A 22,681-nucleotide genomic window follows, 5' to 3' on the forward strand; every position below is an offset into this window, starting at 1 on the left:
TTCAAGTGAAAGCAGCTTCTGAAATGACATGTAAACTCAAAAATAACAGCATTGTTCAGTCTATACTAGTGGAACAAGGAAATAAAACAACAAATGAAGGAGTAACATGGGTTACATTCAACATAGCCATGTCAAACCTCTAATACTTAATAAAGTGCTATTTTATGACAGTAATGACTTCACTTGGTTGTTGACAGGTGTTGCCAATTGTTTATAAAGTAATATATTATAAGTTACAGACGGAAGGGCCCCACAAGGATAAGACTAGAAACGGAGTGTGTAAAGTTAACTGGCTGCAACAAAAGAGAAAACTGTGTGTCCAGGATTTCAAGACCCTACAAGGACAAGACCAGGGACACATGAGTGTGTAAATGCATAGAGGTGAATGTAGACAGAACTAGAAATATGACTAAGGTCAAGTCTGTTACTTCAAATAGGACACAAATCCAGGCAGTAACCATTAGTGAAACACAAGCAGCACTAGCCCTTCTTATTCTGGTTAATGTACAAGTTAAAATAACTGAGAATGATGGCTTCTGCATTGCTACTTTACCTGTTTGTTGTCACAGGCGCTGATGTAATCAGTCTGAGATTGTAGATCCAAGGTTACCATCTCAGGTGCGGATGTTGGAATGGGAGGCTGCTTGTTTATCACCTGTGAATTCAGATCAAAACAATCGTTTGCAAGCTGGTAAAGATAAAACCTGCTATTTGTAGATATTTCTGTCTTAAAAGCACTAGTTCCCAGTGAAAGCAGCTTCTGAAATGACATGTAAACTCAAAAATAACAGCATTGTTCAGTCTTTACCTGAGGAACAAGGAAATAAAACAACAAATGAAAGAGTAACATGGGTTACATTCAACATAGCCATGTCAAACCTCTAATACTTAATAAAGTGCTATTTTATGACAGTAATGACTTGACTTGGTTGTTGACAGGTGTTGCCAATTGTTTATAAAGTAATATATTATAAGTTACAGACGGAAGGGCCCCACAAGGATAAGACTAGAAACGGAGTGTGTAAAGTTAACTGGCTGCAACAAAAGAGAAAACTGTGTGTCCAGGATTTCAAGACCCCACAAGGACAAGACCAGGGACACATGAGTGTGTAAATGCATAGAGGTGAATGTAGACAGAACTAGAAATATGACTAAGGTCAAGTCTGTTACTTCAAATAGGACACAAATCCAGGCAGTAACCATTAGTGAAACACAAGCAGCACTAGCCCTTCTTATTCTGGTTAATGTACAAGTTAAAATAACTGAGAATGATGGCTTCTGCATTGCTACTTTACCTGTTTGTTGTCACAGGCGCTGATGTAATCAGTCTGAGATTGTAGATCCAAGGTTACCATCTCAGGTGCGGATGTTGGAATGGGAGGCTGCTTGTTTATCACCTGTGAATTCAGATCAAAACAATCGTTTGCAAGCTGGTAAAGATAAAACCTGCTATTTGTAGATATTTCTGTCTTAAAAGCACTAGTTCCCAGTGAAAGCAGCTTCTGAAATGACATGTAAACTCAAAAATAACAGCATTGTTCAGTCTATACTAGTGGAACAAGGAAATAAAACAACAAATGAAAGAGTAACATGGGTTACATTCAACATAGCCATGTCAAACCTCTAATACTTAATAAAGTGCTATTTTATGACAGTAATGACTTGACTTGGTTGTTGACAGGTGTTGCCAATTGTTTATAAAGTAATATATTATAAGTTACAGACGGAAGGGCCCCACAAGGATAAGACTAGAAACGGAGTGTGTAAAGTTAACTGGCTGCAACAAAAGAGAAAACTGTGTGTCCAGGATTTCAAGACCCCACAAGGACAAGACCAGGGACACATGAGTGTGTAAATGCATAGAGGTGAATGTAGACAGAACTAGAAATATGACTAAGGTCAAGTCTGTTACTTCAAATAGGACACAAATCCAGGCAGTAACCATTAGTGAAACACAAGCAGCACTAGCCCTTCTTATTCTGGTTAATGTACAAGTTAAAATAACTGAGAATGATGGCTTCTGCATTGCTACTTTACCTGTTTGTTGTCACAGGCGCTGATGTAATCAGTCTGAGATTGTAGATCCAAGGGTACCATCTCAGGTGCGGATGTTGGAATGGGAGGCTGCTTGTTTATCACCTGTGAATTCAGATCAAAACAATCGTTTGCAAGCTGGTAAAGATAAAACCTGCTATTTGTAGATATTTCTGTCTTAAAAGCACTAGTTCAAGTGAAAGCAGCTTCTGAAATGACATGTGAACTCAAAAATAACAGCATTGTTCAGTCTATACTAGAGGAACAAGGAAATAAAACAACAAATGAAAGAGTAACATGGGTTACATTCAACATAGCCATGTCAAACCTCTAATACTTAATAAAGTGCTATTTTATGACAGTAATGACTTGACTTGGTTGTTGACAGGTGTTGCCAATTGTTTATAAAGTAATATATTATAAGTTACAGACGGAAGGGCCCCACAAGGATAAGACTAGAAACGGAGTGTGTAAAGTTAACTGGCTGCAACAAAAGAGAAAACTGTGTGTCCAGGATTTCAAGACCCCACAAGGACAAGACCAGGGACACATGAGTGTGTAAATGCATAGAGGTGAATGTAGACAGAACTAGAAATATGACTGTAAGGTAAAGAACTTAATTATTTTACATTGAATAATTAGCAGTTGAAATGAAGTTTGTTCCCAAAGATATGTTTTTGCTATGCATCCTAAATATCAACTTTATAACAGTGTATTGTGCACCCAAATAATGCCCTGTACCTTTATTGGCGTCAATATGTCATTCAATAAATGCTGGTTTGTCCCTCGCAGACAGAATGTATGATTTTGCATCATCTGCAGGCCCTAATCCTGGTTCTCCTTGTTGACATTAGGCCTCTGTGAAAATATTGTTAAATTGTTTCAAATGTATCCAACAACACAAACAACATCCTTCCAAACTAATAACTGATTTAAAGACATATTCATAATCATAGTTCATAATCATCTGGAATAGTCATGTTGATGTATACTTGGAAGTTGCACAAATTTTAAGGTACTGTGATAGAGCCAGCCCGTCCTTACCACAATTTTTTCCAATCTCCTACATTCATTACTATTAGTTTAGTGTATTCTAATTCATTTGAACATTTTTTATATCAACATGACTTTGTATTACAACGCGTACACTACAACATCCAATTTAAGTCCTAATTATTTCAGTAGGTTGCTCCACGTGGTCAGCACCTCACCAAACATTTGTTTGCTCCACATGGCACACCCTGAACATTTGATGCTGCTAGGCCAGTTATGTATTACATTTTTTTCAGTTTGTCCCAATTTTTATTATGTTACAGGTATACCAAAGTATACCTGGCCCTCATCCATAGAACTTTACAGGCACTGTCCTTTATAATGGTTAAATATCTGTTTTGTCAAGGTGCAGACATAGGGAGACACAAATGTAAACACATTCCAGCTTCAATAGATCAATATTCAGAACTGGATTCACTCAACCCATAACCAGATATAGTACATTCCCTGATAAACATTTCTACTTATCCCCCAAAAGAGAAGGCAATACATGTTCTTGTTGATTGCTCATATCCATTTTGTCAAGCAAAGATCAATATACTTTTATAGGAATTTCCACCTCAATGCTTCTCACAAGCAAAATGCCACATCATCTACAAATTCTATTGTTGTCACCAGAGCATCTGTATTCACCCAAAACCACAATTTAAAGCAAAATGAATATTTTATTTTTTCCCAAAACTGCACTGTAACTCAAAGTACAGTTAGAGAAAAATCAGCTATATATATGATCAAATGATGTCATTCAAAAAGCATTCGTAAGTTGAGAAGTGCTCCTTTGGGGTAAAAACATGCATGTAGAAGGGTTGCTGAATCAACCATTCTGAAATCACCACAAACTCAAATTTACATTTCTGCAGTTTGTATGATGGGCTGTATCACACACAAATGGACAGTATCCAAACACCCTGAATGCATCACTAACATTGCATACGGCCTCAAGTCAGTAAATTAAATTACTACAATCACTTTCTGCATATCTCCAAGAAACTACAGATGTATCCAGTAGGATCAGTCACCTGAACATCAGCCTCAGACTCTGGATGAGTGAGCTACGTTGACACGCCTTCCAAAACGAGCGTTACATGCATGCTAGCATATACGTGCACGACACGTGCACGCAGGTTAAATATATAAAAATAGCATTAATATTTGTATTATTCTGGCTATCAGTCAAAAATAATGTGTAATTACACACATATACGACCAAATACCACACACAAAAACTTTTAAAACGTGATTTACGCACACGGGTACATACACTCATCGCGCACAAAAACTAGCATCAGTACTGGTTATTATTCTTGCTGTCAAAAACCGTGCAGTGACGCATCGCCTGTCTGACAACTTTCTGTTAAAGCCATGTTAGATTCGTGACGTATTAACACACTTACCTCGGATTTCACCACAGGAATGTGCTTTCAGCCACAACAGAAACAGAACTTCCGTGTCCGCTGCTCTTCATCCAACTTCTCTCCGTGACTCTAATGAGATGCGGACGTCTGATGAGTTGACTGGCAGCGCCGGCAGTCGCGCGCGTCTGAGCGTCACGCGCCTGCCACGTGACAGCGGACTGGCTCCCTGCAGCCACACTGATCACGTGACAGCGGACCGGCTCGCTGCAGCCACACTGATCACGTGACAGCGGACTGGCTCCCTGCAGCCACACTGATCACGTGACAGCGGACTGGCTCCCTGCAGCCACACTGATCACGTGACAGCGGACTGGCTCCCTGCAGCCACACTGATCACGTGACAGCGGACCGGCTCCCTGCAGCCACACTGATCACGTGACAGCGGACTGGCTCCCTGCAGCCACACTGATCACGTGACAGCGGACTGGCTCCCTGCAGCCACACTGATCACGTGACAGCGGACTGGCTCCCTGCAGCCACACTGACGCCTTGAATACATGAAGGAGTTCAGGAGGGAAACCAGGTCTGGTAGCCCAACAGCTACATGACCTCTGAATGTATGCTCACAAGTTAAACGCGGTCTTGTGGTCTGTGTAATATTGTAAATTCTGTGATTGTATGACAGCAGATAGTAGATAATTTCTGCCCAGGATTAATAAAGTAAATTTATATACTTTATTAATCCCTGTAGGAAAATTATTAGTAGCACAGTATAGACCCCACTATTAGTTCTGGTGTTATGCATACAGGCCCGTAACACTCAGAGACACACAAGGGGCCTTCCTGCATTCAGTGACATCTCCCGCCGTCAGCTCACACTCAGAAGTGACCGCCAGTCTCTCACAGCGGAGGGGGGGAGCGGGGGTGGGGGAGGGGCGGCGGCAGCTCCACACAGCAGGTCAGGACAGCAGAGTCAGGGGAGGCCAGACAGAGGAGCAACAGGGAGGGACAAGGATATTCCTAAACACGGTAAAAAGTAGTGCTGTCAGGCGATTACAAAAATAATCTCATTAAAACTAGGATTTGTAATTAATCTAATTAATCACATTTTAATCTCATACCTGCTAAAGGCCCCCAAATAAAGAATTTGAATTCTAGGACATTACAAAATTGTAGCGCATGACTAATCAATAGAATACACCAAGAAGAGATCACGTGTACAACATTCCAAGCATGAAAACCCTCTCTCAAAAAAATCATCCCTGCAAGAGAGGGTTAATAAAGCCCTCTCTAACAACCAGCAGCTGGACATCCTGAACCCCCACATCCTTCTCGTCAGTTACCTGTCATTTTATTGAAGACGATAAAATGGTGTCCTGCCTTCTGAACTGTTTTGAGTTCAGTGACAGACACACATCTGAGAACTTAGCAGAGGAACTGCTCAGAGTGGCAAAAGAGTGGAATGTTATCAACCAAGTAGGTGGTTGTGTTATTGACAATGCAGCGAACATAACCAAAGCAGTTAAAACCCTGAAATGAACCCAGCACAATTATGAAATGTCTTGCACACACAATTAACCTGATTGTGAGAGATGCTCTGAAGGTGATGAAGCCTGCTGTGGAGAAAGTCAATAGTGGAATATTTCCACAGGAGCACAACAGCCACACACAGGCTCAAAATAACACAACGACAGATGGACATGCCTGAGCTGAAGCTCAGAGAAGATTGTGTGATAAGGTGGAACTCCACCTTTCATATGATAAAACGGATTCCGGAGTCCAAGGATGCAGTCATCTCTAACCTAGCTGTTATCAATGTACCGGTCGATCCTCCGAGCCAAGAGGAATGGGAGGTACTGCAGGAGGCATGCACTGTTCTGGAGCAATTTGAGGAGGTCGCTGTGGAGATCAGTGCAGACAGGTGCAGTATACAAATGTTGTTACATTATTATTAGTATTATTATTAGTAGTAGTAGTAATTGTTGTTGCATTACTGGAATAAAAGGCTGAGTAGACATGAAATAATTTTAATACACCTGCACATAAAACAAAGCGTAATATTAACACCCATTGTTTATTCTTTTTCAGCTATGTTACAGCCTCCAAAATGTTAATCCTGCGCAGGGTTCTGCAGAGAGTGACAGCTCAGAACCAGACCAGCGTAACCACAGCATGTGAAAGAGCTAGTAGAGGCTCCCTGTGCATCCATGGACAGAAAGTTCCATAGAATGGAATATAACACTGTTCTGTCAGAAACCAACTTTCTTTATCCAAGATTCAAGAAGCTGACCTTCAATGACACTAAAGCAGTTGATGAAGCTATTCAGAGAATAACTGCAGCAGCAGCAAAGTTCAACCAGCCAACTCCACTTCCAGGGGGCCAAGATGGAGCAGAGGATGAGCAAGAGGGGCCACAAGCATCTGCTGTTTGGAGATTCTTTGAAGAAAGAGCAAGTGAAGACACTACAAGAAGGAAGCCTTCAGCAGATGCAATACTGGAAGTGAGACCCTACCTTGAGGAGCCCCTTTGCCAGTTACGTGCAGATCCACTAAACTGGTGGGAAAACAAGGCTTCACTTTGCCCACACCTCACACACGTGATGACATGGAGACTGTGCATTGGTGCAACGTCATTTCCCTCCCAGAGAATTTTCTCCAAAACCAGGCAGATCATGACTGACAGAAGAAGCCGAATCAGTCCCTCAAAGCGGACACACATGGTGTTTCTGAATGCCAATCTTCACTAAACACATTATTTGGATGCTGATCTTTTTCTTTTGTTTTACATATTTTCATTTATATTTTGTTGTGTTACGAGTTTTTAAGGGATTCTGTGTTGTTTGACTGTCGATTTGTTTTATATAAAATAAGTTTTAAGTTTAAATTCATTTAAAGTGCACTGTAGAGTGAAAAAAATAAAGGCATACTTATATAATAAACATATATAAATAAAAAGTATAACGAGATTTTTACATTATTAATTCATTTGTACATAATTTTACATTATAATTTTATATTATTGGTATAATATATTGATGAAAGCAACAAAAAAAGAGCTGGAATTCCCATCACTTAAAGGGACAGTAAAGTTAATTTTAAGTGACATATATGTTATTCATCATTATGAAAAATAGAAGAACATTTTTTATATCTGTATCATCATCCGTTTGGTCAAAAAAAGCTTAAAATCTGCACTGCCGCAGCTTCCGCATTCAGTGGTCACGTGGGCGTCATACGTCACTGGGGCCAAACATAGCTTAGCAGCCATAAGAAACAATGCAATCCACGTCGCGATTAACTCCAAAAATATCATGGTTACCTGCATGGTGAACGGTTGTGTCAACAGACTTGACACAACAGACGCGACTTTCGAATAAATTCACTGTGGAATGAATAACAACTAGAGTTGTTATTCATTCCACACAGTCCAATAGTAATAAATGCAGTTAGCTCAATGCTATCATAATATGTACAATCTCATTGATGGGCTAGCGCATTAGCATTTTTAGCGCGATACCTTCCCAGAAGGTATTCTAAAGAACGACAGGTCCTTGTCTTCGCGTCTTTTTGCTGTTCTGTTGACACAACTGTTCACTGCGCAGGTAATCATGATATTTTTGGAGTTAACCGCGACGTGGATTGTATTGTTTCTTATGGCCGCTAAGCTATGTTCGGCCCCAGTGACGCCCACGTGACCACTGAATGCGGAAGCTGCTGCGGTGCAGATTTTAAGCTTTTTTGACCAAACTGATGATGCTACACATTTAAAATTTATTTTTTCTTCTATTTTTCATTATGATAAATAACATATATGTCATTTAAAATTAACTTTACTGTCCTTTAATAACTTTCATTTTCTGGCGCTGGTTGTGAGCTCTTATAAGTTGACACTAGTTTAACAAGTTAAGAAAGTTTTAAATGTTGAAACAGCAAAATTATAACTTCTAACCATTAATGTACCTGCAGCGTTTGTCTGTCTCCCCATGTCCCCTCTCGCGTTGCCCGACTGACTTTCTGTAACACCACTTTAGGGAGACAGATAGGCTGCGCGCGGTTCACAGATAGGCTGTGCGCCTATTTACAATCAGGTCCTTTCGAAACTCCAAAAATGATTGTCTCAGCAGATTAACCCAGGTGATGTGTCTCATGCTAATGACCCTCAATAGCATACAAAGGCTCGGTGAAACTAGCATTTCAACATTTTTGTTTATTTATCATCTATCCATCCATCTATCCATCCATTGGTCTGTGTCTGTTTCAACAATGTCTGCATTTTATATAAAACCACTGCGGAGGATTTATTATTAGACAACAGTTGTCCTGGCAACATTAACAATTATCGAGCAAATGAAAATATTGTCTTAGATGAAACCGGTCAGTGTCGCAAAAAAGGTTGGGGACCGCTGCTCTAAAGCATAAGCAAGAGATCCATGTATTGTGGTTTTGGGGCAGCAGTTGCTCAGTGGTAAAGCAAGCGGTAGAGCGGGTCGTCCAATGTTCTGAGATGGGGGTTCAGATTCCCGCTCGTGCCCAAAAACACCCAAAGTGTGAGCTGATGGTGGGAGGTGTTAGCTCACGTCTGGAGCACTGCTGAGGTGCCTTTGAGCAAGGCGCCATCATCTTAGAAGTTGCGCATTGGATGCGCACCACGACGGAGCTGCCCGCCACTCTACCTCCCTCTCACCTGCATGCCCAAAGGCCCCTTGTGTGTGTTACAGGCCTGTACACACTATTTAGATGCATGTAACTACTAACCTGTGTGTAGAGTGGAGTCTTAATTTCCCTTTGGGGATTAATACACTTAATAAAAACTTTTTTTTTTTTTAATTAAAATGAAAACCTTTTCATGAGAGTTCTAATGAAACATTCAACCAGCTATCCACCCATCTATCTATCATCTGCCCATTTATCTATAATCCATTCATCCATCCATGTATGTGTTTTAAAAATCATGATCATCATGCCCGGCAGTTAACAAAAGAAAGCGAGCCAACCTTAGCTTGTAGCTAGCTAAAAAGCTCTGAAGCACAGGCAATAGATCCATTTGAAGTTGTGGTTAAACATGTGCTGCAGAGGTTTATTGAAATATGCATCCATCAATCCATCCATCTGTCTATCATTGTCATTTAACAATCATCATCATGACCAGCAGTTAGCAATACAAGCTAACGCTAACGCTAGCTAACGTTAGTTAACATTAGCTAACATTAACATTTGCTTCAGAGTTGGATTAAACACAATGGCATAGAAAAACTATCAATGTACAAATGTCATCCATCCATTCATCCATCTTCTGTTTATCTATCATCCATCCATCTATCAATCCATCCATCCATTCATCCATCCATCCAATGATCATCAAGACCAGCAGTTAACAATAGAGTGCTAACACTAGCTTGTAGCTAGCTAACATAAAGCATAAACAAGAGATCCATGTATTGTGGTTAAAACATTTGCATGAGAGTTCTATTGAAATGTCCATCCATCTTTCCACCCATCCATCTCTACATTTCTACTGAAATATCCATCCATCTGTTTATTTTTATGTCATTTAACTATCATCATTATGACCAGCAGTTAGCAATAAAAGCTAATACTAATGTTAGCTATTTCTAGCTAACGCTAACGCTAGCTAACGCTAACGCTAGCTAACGCTAACGCTAGCTAACGCTATTTAACGCTAACGCTAGCGCTAGCTAACGCTCGTTAGCTAGCGTTAGCATTAATGTTGGCGTTAGCTACCGTTAGCATTAGCTAACATTATCTAACATTAACATTTGCTGTAGAGTTGGATTAAACACAATGGCATTGAAAAAATATGTCCATATATGCAGCTCAGCAGCACTTCCTGCTTTTCCTGCTCTTGCAGGAAGTTGGGATACACACTTCCTGGAGTGTGTGTGCAATGCAGTACCATTTCCTACCACCAGGGTGAAAATGCACACACACCTGTACCCAACTTTTGCTACCTTATGGGACATGTCAAAAAAAAGGCAGGGGGCATATCAGGAGTGTCCCCTGAGCCTTTTGCAATGAAAAACCTTGTGGGGCCCACCATTTTGGGGTGCCTAAGGTCTTTGGGCCCCACAACGTTGGTCTAATCCAGGTCTGAAATCACCCTAAGGTAATATAAGTTAGTTCACACACACACACACACACACACACACACACACACACACACACACACACATATATATATATATATATATATACACACACACACACACACACACACACACACACACACACACACAGTATATACACATGAAGTGTTTTTGATTAAGATGTTAAAAACTGAAGAGTGAATAAATAAAGGAAAGAATGAGAGTAAAAAAAATTCCATATAATAAAGTGGCTGAGTAATCATATCAAAGTTAACATAAGTCCATTATTTCATTCTCCTATCTAATTATGTATAATATATAATTTCACCCGTTCAGTCCAGTCTGCTCCTCTTTGCTCCAGGGGTGGAAGATGTGATGGTGAGACGTTGCTGATGAATTATTAAACGGACATTAAAGTTTGAGCTGTCTCTCACCCTTTTCCTTTTTTTAAACGGAAAATTGCTTATGGATAGCATTTTCCAACTAATCTCATGAAAACAGAAATGACTTAGGCACTTGTAGCCTTCCAGGGAGTCATATCTCCGTGGAAGGCTACAAGTGCATCTGGTTCATCAAGGACCATTTTGAGATCTAAGCCGAAAAATTTCAAAAGACATACTGTATCTCATTATTTTCCCGTGAGGATTTATATTATAAGTGGATGTACAGAATATTGCTCAAATCATTTGTACCATTCTGCATTGTAACTTAGTGAGTGACAGGTGTCCAGCCACGCTGCTGGAAATACGATAAGGATCACTGATGCTAAGGAGCCAATCAGAGCACTTACGGTCCTGCATGTGCGCCCTGCTGTACATGCCGTGCATGTTAGCGTTAATGACGGCCAGCTACACATCCTCTCACCAAGAAAAAGTAAAAAAGAAATGCGGTTCTTTTAAGATGGAATGGCTGTTTGAGTTTATGCAAATGGAAGAACAAGCGGTGAAAATGGCTTGAGATTTTTTTCTGTTTGAGAAAGTTCATAGCAAGAAGCAGACGAAGCCATTAACCTGGACAAAGTGTACAACCACGTGAAAAATAAGGTAAAATTTAAGTCAGATTTGTACATATTCTAATGACATTCATTAAGATTTATTATTTAGGGATATTAATCATAAAATGCTGTTACTACTAGATAATTTATGGGTACTAGAAAAGCTAATAAAAAAAAGAGTAATTAGATATTTTACAGACGAAGAGTTTACAGGAATTTACACTGTATCACAAGCAAAAGCACACGTCATGTGCAAAATGTGATTGTTTTAAAGTGAACAAAATGTTATGTCTGAAAGGTGTGTATGTGTCATTTCTTCCAGAACAGGACCCTAAGCTAGGTCCACAACTAGACCTCATCGGCCAAAGCAGGACCCTCACATATAACATACTACACATCTCATGAGGGACAAGATTTTTGTCTTTTTCATTTCAACTGGGCCAAATCACTTGTATTAAAAGTAAACTAATGAAAATTGCTGCTGTAATTTGATTCTTTTAATACGCCACGCATCTTTCTATGATCCAAGGTTTTGAACAAGTGTGATACTGGTGTGTTGCCACAGCGAGCACAACTGATGTTGTTCTTCAGTGCGCTCAAGAAGCTTGTGTGTTTGCCCAGACACGTGAAAAATTAGAGGGAACATTGGCTGTCACCTCAGTTTATCTTAAGAAGAACGATTGATTTCAAGGCGATATAATGGCTTGAGTTGTCAGCTCTACTGCTGTTGTTCTATGCATTCATTTCTGGGTTTCTTTAGTACTACTTGTTCAGGGTCAGTGACAGAGAGTGTTGCTGTGGGTGGAGTGTTGTGATTTACGGCAGGTGGAAATTTTGTGAGATAACTAATGCTGCTGAACAACCTCCGTACGGTGATATATCTGGGTTGATGTATTATGGGCTGCTGTGGCAGAGCTGTTTCATACAGGAAATGCAAGAAATCCAACATAAGCAACTATGTTTTAGAAAGTATAATAAAAACTCAACCAGTGAGTTTCCATGAAAACAAGCCTAGCAGAATTGGTAACTTCTTCAACTGGTTCAGGCCAAGTCTGCAGGAAGTAGAAAAGTTAAACTGACTTTTTTTCTTTTATTACCCGCGCCCCCCCAAAAATACACAAATACCATGCATCCTTTGTGTTCATGAACACAATATTGACCATTATGATTCGAAAATACGAGCCTATTTAAATTATAAACATTACTAGTGTCAGTAAAGGAAAAGATTGATTATTGTTTATTGGTAGTCTTTATATTAAAATCATAATAATCTATTTAGGAGTAATGATGGTGGGTTCCAGTCATGCATGTCCAATCCAGTAGTTAAACCCTGTTTAATATATTACTTGTAAATGTGCAGGAATGAAATCATTTTATGAAATACTTCTCTTCCAAACTGTGAATGCTGCTTGCAGTGCTGTAAAACCCATCAGATTCATGCAGTCAGGTGTAAATGGAAGGAACATCTGTGGTAAAGCATAGACTAGTTGAAAAATAATCGTAACAAAACAGTTCTGGTTTCAAAATGGATCAGTTTCTTTGCTCCAGTCTTTGTGTTTTTTTTCCGATGAGCCGATGAGAACTCTCTCGACTGCGGTAGTTTTGTTGTAAATATATCAAGCAAATAACAAACAAAACAATTTCACCTCTGTCCAGATCCTGCCAAGGCCCTTCAGATGCCACAGAAAACATACCTTCCAACAGGTATGAATGGCGTCGTCACCTGCCCCACAGCTGCACAACCACCGCTGCTCCGAGTGGATTGGACAAAGGATGGAGAACCCCTCGACTTGTCCTTGGTAATGAGAGTAATCATTTCCAGATGGAGGTACAGTCACCATGGCGATGTCTGTCGTCCACTTATCTGTCCGAATTGCACAGGAGGTATTTCTACCTCTTGCTTTTGTCCAATCAACACTGATCTATTCGTTCCTGATACTGCAAACATCAGACATCGATGCTGACTGCAGGCATCCACGAGGCGACTGCTGTCAGCAGCCCATCATAAAAAAACACAGCTAACAATCGGCCCACTCATCTCGCCCACAGAGCAGCAGCATCTCCTCCGTATTGCATGGATGCTGACGTAAACAAACCCGCTGCTTTCTCTTGTTTTATTTTTATTTTTTCACTATGAGTGGCGATCACCTTGTCAGTGCAGGAACCTTGATGCATGAGGGGATGCATTTGTAATGATCTGCTGTGGGTTTGCTTTTAAAATGACTACATTCCCAGTCTGATGGTAAATTTCTTTCTTCTTTCAAAATGAAACAGTTCATAGCATCAGATTCTGAAACCACATTCAAAGCCCCTGCATGAAAAAGTTCGACACAATTCCGCCTTCTGTCTTTAGTTCAACGATTGTTGACTAGGGTGTGAGAAATGGACATGCCGGTGGATAACACACGCTGCTGGAAATGTGAAAGATTCCAGTAGAGAGGGACAGAGGCGTTGGAGTCAGACTGTTATTCTGCCAATTATTCCAATTCCCACTTCGGTGTCACATGCTCTCCTCTCTCAGGCAGTACCACATTCTCCAGGTCTCATTCTGTAGAGGATAATGGCAGTGTTAACTCCAATAGAAAAAGCAGGAACCTTTCGTTGACTTAAATGATCTTCCACTATGGCTACACTACTTGAAAGTTGAACTGCTGTTAATGCAAAAATGTCAAAAAGGGATTCGAGTGGATCATTGTTTTGATGGAGGAACAAACCACTCTACCTTTATACATTCAGTTCAGATAACATCTTGTAAAAGCTGTGAATGCATCAACGGATCATCGAGGAGTTTAGAAAAGATGAAATCTGCACAATGGAGTGTTCAGTAATTAACCACTTTGACCGCCACATATCAAAATAATATTTCTTTAAAGCCTTTAAACGCAGCTGAGAAGCTCATACATACAGCTTTGGAGTGATTACAGATTTCCTGCTTCTTAGCTCTTCAAACTCTCTGCATGTTTTTCACTTCTTTTTTTTTTACATTCAAGTATCAAGCTATGCAGTATTTAAGGCTGTATGTACCAGATCATTTTCTGTCCTAGTGGGCATTAAACTTTATTTCTTATTTCTCACAGTATCCAGGATGGACCCTCTCCACAGAGGGTTCCTTGTTTATGGCCACGGTGAATGATGACACAGCAGGAGTGTACGCCTGCACTCCATACAATAGCTACGGCAGCATGGGCTCATCGGGGCCGACCAGTGTGATCCTACAGGTTAGTATGAACTCCAGGCTACACGTCTGCACACCATTAGCACCTAATTGTTGGTCACACCCTATTTAAAACCAGCCACAACTACACCCATCACAGTGAATTAAAAACGTCACTGTATAAGTGACATTTCGCTGACCTTTCCACTCCAATGTGGGAGCCCTGTGGGATTAATAGAGTCAACTCAGACTCACTACAGCGACTCCAATATTGGGTGTTAATTGTGCAGAAAATCCTATTGTTAATAAGATAATCTCGTCCAAAGAGGCAGTAATCCGGTCTTGCAATCCATTGTTGCCATTCCTGCAATCGCCTTGATTCAGCTATATTCAGCTATCAATTTTTGCATTTTGTAGGACCCCCCATCATTCAGCGTTACTCCAAAGAAGCAGTACAAACAGGAGGCTGGGAGAACCCTGATCATTCCATGTCAAGGAAATGACGACCCGACCATTAAAGTGATCTGGACAAAGGTAATTAATCTAATTCCTTTCAAATGAAGAGGACAGTGCTGTTTTATTCAATATGAGTATTGAAATAGTAATTTTCCTCTTTCTAATGTTTCTATTGAATGTAGTTTGTGTTCCGGTAGTCAAAGTAAAACTTGCAAAATTCTGGTAGAAATTTGTACATGTCAAAACCTAATCTTCATTCATTCAGTTAAACGGTTTGCACCATAAAACCCATAAAGACTATGAATTAAAAGATTAAAAGATGAAGTTATGTTTACCAAATAGATATATAGAACATCTCTTGAATTTGTTCTCCAGTAAAACTCAATAAACATATATTGTAAATGACTTCTTTATCTCAAAAGTCTGCATCATGTGACATCTGTCAACACATGTCAACTGTGATAGAAATTTTTGGACAAAGCCATAAGAGCCCTCAGATCAAACATGATCCGCTTTTTTAATCATGCCTAAGAGCTTTTCAGAAATGTAAATTCCTACATTATGTAGCTGTGATTGTTCACTGTCAAAACCCCAGTGCAGTTTTACTGGGTTTTAAACCTCTGCTGAATCCCATCCTTACTGATGAGCACAACAGAATGAATGTGTCCACACTGAACAGTCTTCTTTTTGTTGCTGTTAATGAAGCAGACGTGCGTTCATTCTCTGTTCAGGATTACACAGAGATGTGGACAAAAGATGGACGAAACACTGCAGATGACGCGCCATCAGGAAAGCTGATAAGGCCACATGAAATCTGACATCAGAGCAGAATGTTCACTTATTCGGATATTTGCTGAGTTAATTTGACACGATGTGAAATCTTAATCTATGAGGAGTTAATGTTATATTGTACAGACCATTAGGATTAGGATGAATCTTCTTACCATGTTTGCTGTGATCATCTTCATCATCATCATCTTCCACATTGTGGCACTGAAAATCATATGTTTCATGTCTTTTAAGTTTGCATTTAATATGAATGTTCAACTCCTCGAAAGTAAGGCTCATAGGGTTTACCATTAACCTGAAAAAGAATGAGACATGTTGATTGATTATTTTTTTATGATTAAAACAAAAATCAATTCCCCCTCTTTTTTTCTGATAAATAGCACCCTGCTTTATAAGATATTAATCATTTGAGCAAGAAGAAGACACTCCAGCCATCTTTCTCTCATCATATTCCGCCAAATCTAGTTATATTTGCATCCTCTGCAACAGAGATAGCCAAGTTTTATGACATAATCCTTTTTCCAGTGGTGAAATACCTCCTCATCAGTGATGATGAATGTGATCAGAAGTACACTCTCTCAAAGCACAGAAACAATTTGTGGAGGCGTTTTTCTTTGTGCATATTTAGTGAGAGACTGATCAGGAAGTTAGTACTTCAATTCCCCACCACCTGAATTCTAAAACTACTTTGAAATATAGACACACTGCAAGTGAGTTTACTGCAAACTACTCTACAAATGTTCTTTATCTTTTCTCTGTATTATCTTTTCTTTAAAATCTGTTGGTGCAAAGAGCCTTTGTACTTTATCGTATTACGGTATATTAGAGCTCAATAATATGGATCTTGATTGAGCCATTTAATCTTGATATTGATAAATCTAATTAATACATGTGGAAGATGATCCATAATCTGTATGTTGACTAAACTCAACTGGATTGGAAGAAAGAAAAGCTTGAAGACCTTTTGGTTTGTCCAGTTGACTTTATCCAACACAGCGATCTACCGCGACCTGAATGACTGACAATCTCCGCAGCCAAGAAGATCCACGGTGTTTGTTCGTTGACCGTTATCGCTCTGTCCGTCCCAGCTGTATATATTTTAGATTATGAGAGTTTTGCATGAGTGAATGGTTTCTGGTCTTGTTAGGTCGACTTGGGTCGTCGAACGTCGTACTCCGTTGAACCCAACGGCTCGCTGCTCCTGCAGCCCCTCACGAAGGACCACCAGGGGGCGTGGGAGTGCAGCGTCGTTAACCGTGTAGCCTCAGTTAAAGCCAGCGCACAAGTCTTTGTACTGGGTGAGTGCAACCTGAATAATTCCCATTGGAGAAAACCATTATAAAAGTCAGGTCTTCCAGTTATGTGAGCTCTCGGCATTTAAATATATTCACAGGTTGAATGTTTGTGCCTCCATCCCACCTCCAACTTTTGAATGCGGTACATTTAAAACTTTAGAGGTATCAGGCAATTGAAGTGCTGGCCGATTTCCATCAACTCCTCTCCGTTCCCTCCATTACAGGAACTAGTCCCCACGCTGCTACCTCTCTGTCCGTCTCTCCAGGCGTGAAGAAGGCCAACGTATCCTGGGAGGCAGGCTTTGATGGAGGATCATCACAGACATTTTCAGTATGGTGGGTGTACAGCCTCCCACTTTCTTCTTGGGCTGTAACCATGGCAGCCATCGACAGCGCTGGTATTATACTATTGATTTCAAGGAAGAGGAATTCATGTATCTGTTATCACTTCTTGGCAGCCGCAATAAAAAAACAAACAGTGCTGCACAGTATAGCTTTACACTACAGTGGCCATAGTGGCTTCAACAGTGGCAAAATAGAACATAATTGTTTCTTGTGACTCATCGGTTTTACACTTAGGTGTAAAGACTGGGCTGTCTTGTATGCTAACAGTCAATGAAAGAAAAGTCAAACTACAGGAAATGGGACAAATGTCATGAAATTGTCTTCGTCTTGCAGGTGTGGTATGTATTAAAATCAGGTTTATTTTGTTAAGGCGGAGACAACATGTGACAACATTCAACCAACCTCTCCTGATGCTCATCTTAATCACATTGTAACCTGGGAGCGTTACACCAGACAAAGATGAGATAAGATATCTTAATCTCGGAGAGAGAACTGGGTCACCACTGCAACGTGGAGAAGCAAAGAACTAAATATAAATTCTATCATAACTATAAAAATAGACTAAAAAACAGTCTCTGAAATTCTCAAGTATTCATTGATCTGACAACTTGACATTTTGTGACCATAGATTATAATGTATAGTCAGTCAAAACACGATTTTAAGAAGAACAGTTTTGCTATTTGTTTTGCATGTTAACAACTTTAAAAGAAAATAATTTTTCTGGTTAATACAGAAACTTCAAACATATATATTTTTTTGCCATTAAGTCTAAAAATGTTTGATCAAATTTTGTAAACTCTGGAAAGAAAAAAAAGTTTGAATCTTTTTTGCCACCGTGTCCTTTTAAAATCAATTACCACAAAGTAGAAGAAACACTTCTACTTGAAGTGGGACATCAAAATTACTGTGGCAGAATTTGCATCATGCTAAAATATATGAAAAAGAAGAGGTTCACAACTAACCACAACATTTTCCTGCTCTGCCCTTACTCGTCCACATAAAAGCTTTCTTCCATTGAGTCAAAGCTATCATCAAAAACAGAAGCCTTATTTTCAGACTAACATGAATAATTTTCAAAGTTCCTCCCATTTTCAATGAGTGGGTTGGGGGTTTTTTTGCGCCTTGGGTCAAATAATTTGCTCTGTACAAAAATGAATGGGAAGAACTTCAGTCACAGTAGGAACACGAAAATCTCCGTAATTAGAGTTGCGACTTCTTTGTGCAATTATAGGAATACATCATTTCTGTCCCTGTCAGAATATCTGAAGCCAATGATGAGCATGAATGTTTAATGAAACCTACACTTCTGTCATGTGCCATTAAACCAGACTCCTGGTGTTTCCCGCTGCTCTTTGTACTCATTTCCTCTTTCTCTGTGTCTCTGCCTCCGCAGGGTGAAGAAGATTGCAGCAAGTGATAGTGATGAAAAGCAGCAGTGGTTTTCTGTGTCGGTCCCACAGTCCTCTGGAACCGGGCTGCTGGTCACGGGTCTGTCCCCCAACACGGTTTATCAGTTCAGCGTCCTGTCTCACAATAAAATGGGCACAGGACCTTTCAGTGAGATTGTCACTGCCCGGACCTTGGGTCAGTACCGTAAATACTGGGGATGCATTATTTTCTGACATAACTGGGACATTATTGTAATACAAAAACTACGTATTTAATGTATGTTTAAAATCCATCCATTTGCTTAACCACCTGACGAGATGGTTACGGTTGCGGTCTTCAAGAAAATTGATTGATGTATGGATGGATATTTAAATCATAAATGTCTCATCTTTAAACAATTAAACAGAATTTGCTTTTATTTTTTCGAGGTAGGGTAAACGGGAAAACAAAACATATGTCCTATTCTTAAAAATACGTTGTGAATAAAAACCATGATTTGAAGTTTAAATTAATCCCCACATTAAAATAACCAAATAACCAATACAGATGAATAAAATAAAAATTAAGCAATGTCATGCTTGGCTCCCTCAGTCTAAACCGTTAACTGACATTAACGTAGTTGTGACACGTACCAGATTCTGCCCTCTGCTGTTTGAAGTCAGCATCACAACTAACTTTTCAAACTGATTTGACTCCTCGCACATTTGTGTCAATTTTCAACTGTAAACACAGCAGAGAAGTGTTTACGACTATCTACTGCTGGATTTTCAGAAATAAAAATAAAATTCTAATTCTATGCAGTGTTGTTGGCATCCCTGGTGCTCAAAGTAACCAGGTACAAAGGAGAGGAGATCAACAGTTAAATAAAAAAAACAAACATTTTCCAAGCACTCAAGATAGTTTGAAAAATGAAATGCATTTAATTCAGTGGGCCACTCTCTGTATTATTGATCAGGGTTCTCAATTCCTTTGCTCAATTCCTATGACCAATGACCAAAAAACAGGCAGTCGGTTCTGTCACTGTCTGAAGGTGGTAGATTATTCACCTGAATGTAATTACAATGAATAAATTATTTTATAAATAAAATACAGTAACCGCTCATTCAATCTATTAATTATTTCCCAATATCTTGACTAAGTGTCCAAATGAATCTGGGTGATGGAGGATTCCGGAAGACACAAATACATAAATCAGATATAATTTTCAGCCATGGATTCTGATGGATTCTGATCACACGTCACAGCGTCACGGTCCTTTCTCACAACCTCACTGAACACCGACTGTGGCCCGGTGTTTCTGTCAGCAGGGCAGCATGTCTTCGTATTGGCTTTCAGGATCAAGTGGATGTTTACTGTCTGTCCTCTATGATTGAATTTTAAACCTGTAGAAAGCTCCATATTAAAATCAGTTGGGTTTCTGCTTTTCCTTTGCTGTATGGAAAATACTTTGGGTTATGTGTGGTGATGTGCCCTAGCCTGTGGCAGATCAGGGCAGTGGAAAATCAGTTTGTGGAATCTTTGTGAGTTAAATGATCATTCAGCACAACAAAATATTTGATCTTTTCCAGCAGAAATTAGATACCATTGAGGCACCTTAACCCCGGCTCATAGTGCAGGAGAATCCAACAACTCAATTATCTCAAAACAAGTGTAACACACTCGTCAATCTGTATCCTTGACCCAGGTCGTCTCCTAGTCGGAGATGTTCACAAAGCTGCTCATTCACATATCAGGGCCATCCAAATAGTTTTTAAAATATTATTGATATTTGATAGTGCTTTAGCAAAGTATGAGTACATTAGCTGATGGTGTGAACATGTTAGGTTTTTAGGCTAATCTTAGATGGCATGTTTATTAATTTATTTTCTTGAAGGTGAGACAGTAATGATTTCATCTTAAGTCGCTTATTTGGATCCGGGAAGTTTACACTCACTTATCTCAGCTGACTGTGGGTGGTGGCCAGGTACACGCTAATGTATCACACCATCTAGATATCACACATTCTGTTTTTTGTTCTCTCACAGCAAGGTTGGCAGATTGCTAAAGCAACTTTCAATACTGTCGCTTCTGAAGACATCCGGTGGAGCGGTGTATCTGTTGCTCTGTTGGCAGATACACCTATAACAAATGATGCCGAATTATTTTTGAATCATACAGTGCATTCAGGGTTCAGATTTGAGACGACATAATCTGTGCCAGTTTTTGTTACTTGTTTGATGAAACCCAATTTAATAATCAGTTGGGATTCTGAAACTCTTGGAGTGTAAACCTGAGTTAAGAGATTATGAAGATAACTTTGAAGATCCAATCAGCAGATGGGTGTGATGCGAAATAAATTGTATTTTGAGTCTTTTTTACAGTCTTCTTTATTAAAACTAAAAGCTCCCAAATAAGTGCTTATACTCTATACACTCATCATCAATACCCCAAGCTACCAAATTATGAATTTGGTGTTCCAGCAGTGGATGAAGCAGATCATGAATAATGTGTCTGCAAAAGAATGTGGATTGAAACTTATGTAATATGACAGTAGGAAAATAAATGCTAATGTGTATACAGTATACGTATATATACAGTGCGCCCTTGTTACTCACGGTTAATGCATTCCAGGAACCACATGCGTATAACGAATTCAGCGATATAGTGCCAAACTATCTCATTATTTATGGTAATTTAAATGTTTATGACCCTTCCCATTCTGATATTAAACCACCTTCTATCTGTATACCTTTTCCCACACTCTTATCGACTGTTTAAAGCATTTTTGTGTCTCAAATAAGTCCAAGACTGACAGAACGTAGCGAACGTCCGGATGCCGTCAGCCAATAGAATGCACGTACGGTATCATGGGACTGCCTGCCAAAAATCCGCAATGAAATGAAGTCGCGAGTATTGATGCGTGAATGTGCGAGGGTGCACTGTACGTATATCCATTTATTCATCTTCAAACCCACTTCTTCAGCCGTCGTGGGTCGCGGAGTGCTGGAACCTAGCAGGGTACACTCCGGGCGCGATGCCAGTGTACTGCGGAGCCACATGTAGACACACAGGCAAACACGCATACACTCACACCTACGGACGATTTGGAAAGCTCGATCAACCTGAAGTTTTTGGGCGGGGGGAAGAAGCCGGAGAACTCGGAGAGAATCCAGGCAGACACTGGGAGAACATGCAAACTCCGCATAGAGCGGGTCGCAAACCCGGAACCGCCTCGCTGTGCAGCGACAGCACTACCCATCATGTCGCGCCATAAATTATATGTGTAATATATAAATGTTTATGCTATAAAAGCTAGGGTTAGGGTTAACTATAGTGTTGCACTAAGCAACCCAGCCTGACTTTACTCAAGCTGTCAAGGTTGAACATGTGTGGCAGCAATTTCCTCCCCTGTAATTAGATTTTTCTGCTGTAGCTATATGGCTGATTGACTGAACGTCTTTGTTATTTTGTCTGCATCAGATCCTCCTCTGAGAAGAAGTAAACCGAAACCTCCAGAGTCATTGTCAGCTAATCAGGACTCAGCAGGTGTTGTTTTGCGATGGTCCCTTCCTGAAGATCAGGACCCTCCCATCACGGGCTTTGTTCTCCAGTCCCGCACTGAGCAGGGGGAGTGGTTGGATTTGGATGAGGACATCAGTGGCAACAGTAGTGAGATAGTCGTTCCCGGTCTGCACAAGGTAACAAGCCATTTGCTGTGTTCCCTCTGAGACTA

The 22,681-nt window shown here is 40.0% G+C and overlaps 1 protein-coding gene and 1 long non-coding RNA gene across 2 annotated transcripts in view; both read left to right on the forward strand.

The window, feature by feature from the left end:
* igsf9a (immunoglobulin superfamily, member 9a) overlaps positions 1 to 22,681 on the forward strand; it is a 63,549-nt gene that overhangs the window by 36,482 nt on the left and 4,386 nt on the right. Inside the window, exons 9-15 of the mRNA XM_068335421.1 lie at positions 13,197 to 13,339; positions 14,618 to 14,758; positions 15,112 to 15,228; positions 17,087 to 17,237; positions 17,459 to 17,570; positions 18,974 to 19,164; positions 22,429 to 22,646. Coding sequence (XP_068191522.1) covers positions 13,197 to 13,339; positions 14,618 to 14,758; positions 15,112 to 15,228; positions 17,087 to 17,237; positions 17,459 to 17,570; positions 18,974 to 19,164; positions 22,429 to 22,646 — 1,073 coding nt within the window. The remainder of the gene's footprint in view (positions 1 to 13,196; positions 13,340 to 14,617; positions 14,759 to 15,111; positions 15,229 to 17,086; positions 17,238 to 17,458; positions 17,571 to 18,973; positions 19,165 to 22,428; positions 22,647 to 22,681) is intronic.
* On the forward strand, positions 5,406 to 7,412 carry LOC137609006 (uncharacterized). Its single transcript, XR_011038267.1, has 2 exons — positions 5,406 to 6,363; positions 6,531 to 7,412. It is a non-coding gene; the product is annotated as an uncharacterized lncRNA (long non-coding RNA).

This window comes from Antennarius striatus, chromosome 15 (genome assembly GCF_040054535.1).
Source record: "Antennarius striatus isolate MH-2024 chromosome 15, ASM4005453v1, whole genome shotgun sequence".
Classification (NCBI taxonomy): domain Eukaryota; kingdom Metazoa; phylum Chordata; class Actinopteri; order Lophiiformes; family Antennariidae; genus Antennarius; species Antennarius striatus.